At 57.8% G+C, this 9,934-nt stretch overlaps 1 protein-coding gene across 1 annotated transcript in view; it reads right to left on the bottom strand.

Moving 5' to 3' along the window:
• The window catches only part of AQP1 (aquaporin 1 (Colton blood group)), a 13,922-nt gene that overhangs the window by 2,904 nt on the left and 1,084 nt on the right, over window positions 1-9,934 (bottom strand). Inside the window, exons 2-3 of the mRNA XM_007466107.1 lie at window positions 795-959; window positions 419-499 (exon numbers count right to left, since the gene is read on the bottom strand). Of these exons, the coding sequence (XP_007466169.1) occupies window positions 419-499; window positions 795-959 (246 nt within the window). The remainder of the gene's footprint in view (window positions 1-418; window positions 500-794; window positions 960-9,934) is intronic.

Genomic DNA, 9,934 nt, shown 5'->3' with positions numbered 1-9,934 from the left:
AAAAAAAAAAAAAAAAAAAAAAAAAAAGTGGCCTGGAAAAGAAACAGCAGCAGTGGGAACAGCTAAATCCCTCGGGCACTGACACCAGTGTGCTCAGCTTACAGGTGCCGAGACCTTTGTCCTGGGCGAGAAGCAGGCACTCCCACACCCGCACCTCCCAGCTCAGGAAACACAGGCACCAAGAGGCACTGGGATGACATGGGGCAGGTCTGAGCTGGAACGGGAGGCTGGCCTACGCTGCCAGAGGCGTAAGCCCACCGGCCCTTCTATCTCAGGTCTCAGCTGCCCTATTTCCTCGGCCCTGGCCATCTCCCAGAGCCTCTGTGATGGGAGATAAAGACACAGGATGGGGGCGGGTCTTCCATAAGGCACCAAAACCTCCCACCCACCTCCACGGGGCAGCCCTGCGACCCCTTACCCAGTGGTCCTGGAAGTTGTGCGTGATCACCGCAGAGCCGAAGGACCGGGCTGGGTTAATACTGCAGCCTGTGTAGTCAATCTGCGAGGGGGAAGGGGCAGGGGCAACAGGGGAGGAGATACAGAGACAGAGACAGAGGGAGAGGGAGAGAGAGGGTGACACGGAGAGAGGGGACCGGAGAGGAAACAGACAAGGGACATTCAGACCCAGAAAGATGGTCAGGAGGTCCCTGCACTTTCCTCTCCCAGGTAGGCGGTCCCCCCACCCCACGGCCTGAGCCCTGTCGGGGTCCCACCCACTGTCCTGACAGGACACCACAACAGCCTGGCTCCGCCCTCCCCACCTCCACCGCCACCGGGGAAGGTCCCCCACTCACGGCCAGCAGGTGCCCCAGGGCCACAGAGAGGCCGATGGCGAGCGGGGCCGAGCCCCCGAGGTCCCGGCGCCTCCGGTCCGTGGTGGCCAGCACGCATAGCACCAGCTGCAGGGTGGCGATGATCTCGATGCCCAGCCCCTGGCCCGAGTTCACGCCAGGGGCCAGCTGTAGGGGAGAGGGGCAGTAAGAACTGCGTCCCAGGGCCCCCAGGGCCAGACCCTCAGTGCCTGCAGAGTCCATCGCATCAGCCCCTGGCAAGGCCACATTCAAGCACATACAACAGCCATTAGTGGGCCTTGTCCCCTCCCACACCTGCTGAGGAAGCGCCAGCTTGGCCCAAACACTGTGGCAAGATCCAGAGAGGCCTGGGGTTGCTGGGCGGCAGGGCTTCTGCATCCAGCTACATCCAGGCCGGGGCACCCTTGGGGGTACCAAGGCCATAGGCGACAGGTGAGCCTTAGACATGGGAGGAGATGGTTAGGGACATTCAGGGACAATTAAAGAAGAGAAGAAAATGGGTGGCAGGGCCCAGCTGGAGACATTGCTTCTGACTCCAAAAGTCTTGAACATCCCACCCCCCATCCTCTGCTGCATCTAAGATTCCCAAAGATGCGGAGGGTCTTCCTCAGTTAGCTGGCCACAGCTCCCTGTGTCCTTCTCGCCCTTGAGCCTACGTCACTTGCATCCCCACGCTCTGTCTCCTGCCCGACCTCTGTCTGTCTCTCTCCTGGTCCAGTGTCTGTCTCCCATTTCCTCTGGGCCCTGCCCTCCCTATCTGCCCCCTCCCTGTCCCTCCTGGCCCAGCGCCCCTCCCTCTCTTTGGCCACGCTGGCCGCACCACCACCGTCTGGCTCCCACTTGCTGCTGGGCCACTTTTAGAAACATGACTCATGGAACAAGAAGGGAATGGGAGCTGCCGTGAGGTCACCGGAGCCCTCCCTCTGCAGCTGCACCAGGGAGATCACTCCCCACAGAGCCCCTGCACCTTCCCGCACGTGAGGGTCCCAAGGGCCAGGTATGCCCACACAGGGGAGCTGGGCCACGTCAGCACAAGCCCCCTCACAAAGATGCCTGGATGTGGCCACGGAGGCTGTCTTCTCCCAGGCTGGTGTGTCCAAATAAGACTGAACCTGAAGTCTCATCCGGAGGGTAGGGGAATGGGGCTGTCTCCGAGGCCACAGGGCATTATGCAGAGTCCTAGGTGGAGGGCACTCCACCACCATCCAGAGGTTTTCTCAGCCCCACCCTGAGGCCATCCAAAAGAACAATTCTCTTCCCGCCTTTGTCTGCAGCCCTGGGTCACAGGGAAAGTGACTCACATCCCCTCCCCTGTGTTGCAGCCCCAGCTCTGGGCCTTTCCTGGCCGACCCCAGGGCTGCAGCCCCTCAGCTCAGCCAGCTCTCGGGGCAATACCCAGTTTTCTTCACACCCCAACGTGGGGCTGTGGAGGCAGAAACCCTGAGTTCAGGCCCTTGCTCTCCCACTTGCTGGCACCATGACTATGGTCTCCGCCCTCTCTGGTCCTCAGTTTCCCCATCTGTAAAATAGATCTAATTTTCCCTTCCCATTCTCCAGAGAGGCCAGAGGTTCTAAGGCTGTGGGGACAGTCTTGGGGCATTTGAGAAGGGCTGCAGAGGCAGAGGTTGTTGTGGCTTTGTTTGGGCCCTTTCTCATCTCATCCCCAGGATTGGGGGCGGTGGCAGGCAGAAGGGGAGAGGCTCTGCTGCCCAGGAGTGTGGAGATGGGAGTGAGGCCCGCCTGGAGCCGGGACAGGCTCCGTGGAGGCGAGGCTGGTGAGGCCGGGCAGCTTGTACCAATGCCCATCACACCCACACCTGCTGTTACCCTCTGTGTCTGAGCGCTCAGGAAGCTCAGGGCTCCTCCCCACGCTCTCTCCTTGCCTCTCCAGGGTCCGCATGATTGCTAGCTGCCAGGAGTCCTGAAACCAGCCCTTCCACACTGATTAATGGTGGGGACGCTCTCCATCCCCACCGCACTCTCCTCACACACGTGGTCTCGGCAAGCTCACCTCCTGCCCCGATTCTTAACCAGGTCTGAGCATCCCAGACCCTGCTCTGCCCATCCCAGACCCTGCTCTGCCCAAGGGCACCACTTTTCATGCGAAGTGAGCAGAGCAGGGTGCCTGGTGCCATGACCCGTCCACAGGAAGTGACACCTGCCCTGGGAACCCTAGGATGTACCCTTTCCTAGCTGCCCAGAGCCCTTAGAACCTGACAGCCCAGAACCACATGGGTTAGTAAACTTCCTCTCCCCAAACCCATTACCACTACCACCAGCAGCAGGAAGATTCCCCTGTTTGTTTCCATGTCTATGACCTCCTCTCTTTCAACTGCCAAAGCACTTGTGTTACTTACATCTGAAAAAAAATATTGATAACTCAAAATCAGAAGGGATAGTTAAAGGTCTGCTGAAACTTGATGTCCAGAAAAGAGCAAGTAAAAATTCAGACCCTATGTTCCTGCTTACAACCTATTAAATTTGACACAATTGCTTAAATAGGGCTAATCCCACTTGTGGTTACTTGTTATTGAAAAAAAAAGTTTGCACATCCCCAGGTAGTTTTGCCCAGTCCAGGTCTTATATTTCACTGATGAAGCCCCCCCCCCGCAGAAGTAAAAATCAATTTTCTGAACACAAGTATAAAAAACAGAAAAAGCATCAGAAAGATGCAGGCTCTCCATTTTTGTATCAAACCCATTGAAGCCCACTCTCAAGGCCCAGTTCAGACTCCAGTAGCACCAAGAAGTTTTCTCGGGTCCCTGGCTAGAATTAACTTCTGCTGCCACTCTGCCGAGCCCTCACTGAACAGCCTGCATATCTTGCAGAGAAGTAACCTTTCTGCCTCCTATGTTGGTGCCTCAGACACCCTGGCCTGGGAGCTCGGTGGGGACAGAATGGGGACACCTTCTCATCCCCCCGCCTAGACCTCAAAGGGGACACTCGCTGTGTGGTGACAGAAATAGCAGATGATGCTAATTTTCTAGCATTTCCACCCTCTCTAGAAGCAGCCAGGGAAGCCCTCTGGAGCTTGGCAGGGCTGGTTCATTTGCTTTCTAACTGGGAGACCACAGGCCAGTCATTGGTCTCTGTGGACCTTGCAGGGCAGCCTGCTCAAGGCTCTGTGAGATGACAGACAAGGAGGCCAAGGCCCAGGAAGGAGAGAGCAAAGTCAGAATCCTTGCTCCGGGGGTCTATGCCACCCAAACTCACAGGCCAAGGTGCTGGCTACCCACAGGTTGGGCTAAGGGTTCTGACGATTCCCAGCTTGGCCTGAGGAGCTGGCAGAATATGCTCTGTAGCTGCCAGGGTGTCCCAGGCACCAGGGTGGCACAAGGCTGACCTCTCCAGGAATGGGCCTCAAACCCTCCCCACTGCCCATGGGCAGTATGACCAAAGTAGCTTCTAAGGGCCAGGGCCCCAGCTTGGCCTGGGCACCATGGTGTCCCACCCTTGGGGAACAGCAGATCCCAGGGCCAGGCCCGGCTGTGGCTCTGGGCATCCACTCTCAAAGAACAGGGGAGGGAAGACATTGAGGCCTGCCCCCGACACCCACTGCCTCTAGCACTCAGCACTCCCAGTGAGGGGGACCTGGGTGAGCCCCCCAACGTCACCCCTCCGTGACTGTTCCGGCATGCATGTGCCTCTGAGGATCCACGGTTTTGTGTGCCTCTGTGTCTTTGTAGATTGGTATCTGTGGGGGACCACATGTGTCCAGGTGTGACTCTTTCCTTTTCTTTTTCATTAGACATTAAGAGGTTTATTAGACAATAAGTAAACAAAAAGTCTATCCAAGAGTTACAAAAGTTCTCAACCTGTAGCACTAAACAATAGGAGCTAAAAATATCTGACACAAAAATTGACAGAATTACAAGAAGAAAGTGATCACTCCACTGCCAGAGTGAAAGGGTTTAACAACCCTCTCTTAGAAACTGATGGAATGAAGAGTCAAAAAATATAAACAGCAGGAACAGGGAAGATTTGAACCACACAATTAACAAGTTGGATTTAAGGGAAATGTGTAAGCCCTGCACCTCCATATCTGAGAATATACCCTCTTTTTCAGCCCACGTGGGACATTCAGACACACTAATCATGTATTGGCCAGATGCATCTTAACTGTCTCTGAAAATCCTTATCACGCAGGGTGCCATCTCTTACGGAGCAGGGACTTTGCGGAGGCTGGGGCAGGGCTCTCTGTGTGGCCCTAGATGTTCATCTTGTGTGTCTGACGCATTTCTGAGTGTGTCACCCTGTCCCTGTGTGTTGCACTCCCACACACAAGTGCCACTACTGGCTGGGGATGGAGGAGAAAGGAAGGAAGCCCCCTTGAGTAAAAGAGAGGCAGGTCTCAAAGTGCTCTTTGCCCCCAGAAGCCATTTCATCTTCCTGACAAGAAACAATACACAAAGCAATGGCTTCCTCCTTCCCTTCCTCACTTCAGGGCAGCCTTGCCCTCCTGCCCGGGAAAGGAAAAGGTTCCACTGAGGACCACCCACCCCGTACCCTCCTAGGGTCCCAGGGCCTGAGTGGGACCACCCAGGCTTGAGAGTGTGCTTCATGCCCATGTGTGTGTGCCTGTGTGCCACGTACCATTGCGTGTGTGAGTGCACGTGTGTGTACTGGTGCAGCGTAAATGTGTGCAATTTGGAGCAGCAGAGATAATCAAGGGCTGGAGGCAGGAGGCTGGGGGTCCCTCCTGTCATCATCTGCTGTGCAACCTAGGCACGTCTCCACGTCTCAGTGGGCCACGGTTTCCTTACCAGTAAAATAGAGGCCTCAGCCCAGATTCTAGCCCCAGACCTTGTCCAGGATTCCTCCCCGCCTGACGTGGGACCCCGGCCCCCAAGACCTGCGGTCATCCTCTGGGCCAGGATCCTGAGTGCAGGATTCCCACAAGGCCATCTGACCCGCTGGTCCCCATATGGCATGGAGCCTGTTATAGGACCTCCCAGCCACCTGTGACCGCCCAATGCCCTCCACAGACACACGCCCCAGAGCAGCCGGCTGCCTGACAGACCCTACTTGCACAGCCCTGATGACAGGGAGCTTACTGACTTGGAGGCTGCCCTTGCCCAGTTTTTTTTAAAAAAAAGCGTCTTTCTTTACCCTGAGCAGACACCTGCCTCTGGTTGTCCCGATGGTGGGATTTCAGGCACTGAAAGGAAGTGCTCATTGGAATGGGCATTTCCCGGCCTTTTCTGCCCTCTTTTGAGTTGAGGTTTTCCAGCCTCAGGGCGTGCTTGCCCGCTGGACTGTAGCTCCTTGGTTGTGTAAAGACAGACCCTTACTTACCCCCTGGGCACCACCGTGGGCAAGGAGCCCCTCTGGACCCCAGAGAGAGGCTCTGGCTGAGGGGACCCTGGCCAGGGCAACGTTTCCTTGCCCCTACCTGCAGGTATGTGGGCTCAGCCCACGTCCATTCAGGAGACCCCAGACCCATCGGTGCTTCCAGAGGGCAAGGACCATGGCCCCCCAGGGGGGCTCTGCTAGCAAGAACCACGGCTCCCTGTGCCCCCCGGAAAGCTTGCCCAAACCAGTGTTCAAGCCGAGGCAGGGGACATGTTTGACCTGCCTGGGGAAAGCCCTGATGGGTAAGGGTAAAGGCACCCCTGCTGGGGGGGCCCTAGAGAAAGTGGGGACCACTACTTGGGCCTGAGATCAGGTTGGGGGGAGACAGCATGGGATTGCCCTGCAGTGAGCTAAAGGCTCCAGATGTGAGGGGAGGCTGTGACCGGGGGATGGGGGAGTCAAGGCAAGTCCCCTTAGACCGAGGGACCCCGGCGGGCCATGTCCCCCTCTCAGGACGTAGCTCCTTCACATGATTCCCACAGCGAGCCCTGGCTAGGGCCAGGCGTCAGCGTGGGGAACGTGGGGCAGGCAGGGCTGCTCCGAGGGCTCTCATGGGGGGAAGAGCCTAAGAATTTTCCGTGGTAAGGGAAGTCTCCACCGCAAAGCTCCTGCCTCGCTCTGTGCCCTCCCCCTCATCTGGTTCTGGCTGGAGACAGTAATTATATGTCCCATCAGTGGCATCACCACCCAGCCCCCAGCCCCCTCCCTGGGCAGGGCCGTCGGAAAACTGGCTTCCCTTTCCCCCAGCCCACCCCTAGCTCTGGGGGAGGCTGAGGGTCCTCAACTCTGGAAGAACCAGTGGCATGGGGAAGGGGGGGTTAGGTAGAGGGGGTTGCTCTCATTCTATAGCTGGGGAAACTGAGGCCCAGGACACTGGGGAAGTGGGAAGTTTGGGGCTAAAGGCAGGCCCTTGATGCAGCACGTAGAAACAGTCCCCAGGCAGTCAGGTCCAGAATCAACGGGGCTGAGAAAAGACCCCCAAATGAGGGAAGTGTGAGCTCTGCCTGAGCCCCCGAAGGGGCTGAAATCAGAGGCTCTGGATGGCGTGGCATCCAGTCCCCTCTTGGACACAGGTAGACAATGGCCTGAACCCTGAGCCCTCACCTCTCTCCAGAGCCCCAGCCTCCCACCATGACCCCACCCCCACCCCGCGCATCAGCCACACCCACGACTCTCAGGACATGACCTCCTCTACCTAGAAGCCCCTCCCCCCACCCCGGAGTCTTCACATTCAGGATCTCACGGCACCTCCTCCCTGAAGCCCTCCTGGCCCTCACCACAGCTCAAACCCACCATGCCCCCACCCCCCCCCCGCGCATCAGCCACACCCACGACTCTCAGGACATGACCTCCTCTACCTAGAAGCCCCTCCCCCCACCCCGGAGTCTTCACATTCAGGATCTCACGGCACCTCCTCCCTGAAGCCCTCCTGGCCCTCACCACAGCTCAAAGTCAGAAGTTCCCAGGTGCCCTGATACGTCTTATCTCACCGGCCTCCTGCCCCCTATCACGGACAGACGTGCACCGGGCTTATCTTGCACAGGACCATGGGCTTCCCAGGGCAGGGATTGGGCTGACTCAGCCCTGCATTCAGTCACGTTTATAGGGTGAGCAAGCCAGAGAGGGGAAGAGTGAAAAGAGCAGGCGAATGGTCCAGATTCCAAGGTGCAGGAGCATCTTCGACTTCCCAGAGCCCAGCCATACCTTGCGATCTCCCCTTTCCACAGATGGGAGCTGGGGCCACACAGACAAGGTTGTTTGCATGAAATCACACAGGGTATTAGTAGCTGAGCTAGGGCAGGGCAGACCTGGCACCAACCCCTGCCTCTGAGCCTCTCACTCTAGGAACAAAATCAGGGTTTGGCTCTGAGAACTAGCCAGGTTGCGCCAGGCTGGATAGAGGTCCATGGTCCCTCTGGGGCATATCCTGAGCCCTGACTCAGTGAGGAGAAAGTTGTCCCCAACGTGTCCCCGGGGGACACCCCCTGACTCATTCCAACCACTTCCTGTCATTTCTTTTCTTATTTTCCTTGGAAATCTCCACGCCAACGATGGGTTTGGGCTGGGGTGGGGCTCGGGACTCAAGGGGCTGCGGGAGCCTCCCCCAGAGCCTGGAGGAAAGAGGGTGTCACCTGTGTAGGCTGGTCTCTGTCCCTCTTGAGGTATTGAGGCCACCTCCCAGGTCTCTTCGGATCTCAGGTTCAGTGCTCTGGACCCTTTTCCTGTTCTTCAGCCCAGGACCCCAAACTTCCATGGTGTGGCCAGGGCAGTCCCCGGGCCCCTACCACAGCCCTCAGTGCCCTTAGGTTCAGCACGGCCCCTCTTGGGCTCCTGTTAGCCAGACCTTCCTGGGAAGAGTGATAAACTCAAGTCCACAAAGTAAGCTTGCTCGTAGTATGGGTGTGGCCAAGAGATATCAAGAGACCTAGGTCCCCTCTTGGAGACTCAGGGTTCTCAACTCCAAGAAAACTCAACAAGTTAGCAGTAGCCAGGCCTTGAACTCAACTTGCCTGCTTCCCCGCCCAGGTCTAGGCCCGTTTTTCTCCCCCTTCTGCAACCCATCCAGCTCAGGTATTGGGGTGACTTTGGAAAATGGAGCCTTGAGAGGGAAAGGGACACTAAAGCAGGGTGTGGCCAGATCAAGATGGCACAGAGGTAGGTGCTTGCCCTCCTCAAGTCTGCCTGGGATGCCCATGTGAGAGAGCAAAGTCGGCCAGCAGATGCCTCTCCTGCCTGTCCCTTGAGAGGGAAGGTCAAGAGGGGGCCGGAAGCCCTGGGGAGACTCAACTCCTCCCCTAGGAGGACCCATTCCCAATCCCCATCGTGCCCAGCTGAGCCCCAAGGTGATCCTGACCCTACCCATTGCGCACTCCCCGAAGTCACCCGGCTCTGCCCCCACTGGAGAGACAGGCCAGGAGGGCCTTACATCCACCGTGACCACATCTTCCCCGGCTAAAGTCTAAACTCCGGGCCGCAGGGCTAACCTTCAGTCTTAGGCTGGGTGAGGTGTCACCGTGACACAAGAAGTGCTAATCCCTCCTTGGCAGGGTCATGCCAGCTGCCCTCTGCACAGACCTCACCAAGCCTCCCCCCGCTGCAGCACCAGGATCTGAACTTTGGCTGCAAAGCAAGAGGGCAGTTGCTCCTCTAATCACCCACGGCTCTCTCTGCAGAGCCCCTGGCCGGCTCCCTGCCCAGCCCAGGCCCCGCCAGTCTCCACCTGGTTTGATTCCTCCTCTCTGCTCCTTTGCCTCTCTCCCTCCCTGTGGAAACACCCCCTCGGGTGCTCTGAGGCCTCCTCCAAGCCTTACTCAGACTCTCAGGCCAAATTTCCCCCTGCTGTGGCCCAAGCCAGGTCTGAGTTTGCACTTGGCTGAGGGTCTGGAAAAGCCCAGGTCCGTGACAGCAGGCAGCTGCCGCCAACGACCAATTAGCTGTGCTAAGCGGCCCGGGAGGAATTCTTTTCCGCAGCTCCTACCCAGTCGCCTACATCTGCTTCTCATGAGTGCCCCCAGGCCAGGCCCCATTCAAGCCGCGAGCAGTGGGCGCACGCAGGGACACACGCACCCCCTGGGACGCTCACACAGCAGCACTAACGTGCTCACAGACGCACTTCCAGAAGCAGTGGAGCCAGCTTCCACAGACTTGGAGGCCCATGCCGGCACCCACGTGCACACACTGTTCACAAACACAAATACACGCGCCACACCTCTCTGTGTCTGGTGACAGAGAGTGGACCCAGACAGGAGGCAAGATGTCCCCGCTCCGCC

Source organism: Lipotes vexillifer, unplaced genomic scaffold (genome assembly GCF_000442215.2).
Source record: "Lipotes vexillifer unplaced genomic scaffold, Lipotes_vexillifer_v1.1 scaffold150, whole genome shotgun sequence".
Taxonomy (NCBI): Eukaryota; Metazoa; Chordata; class Mammalia; order Artiodactyla; family Lipotidae; genus Lipotes; species Lipotes vexillifer.
The sequence above is the reverse complement of the archived record's forward strand: the minus strand, read 5'-3'. Positions and strand labels throughout refer to the sequence as shown.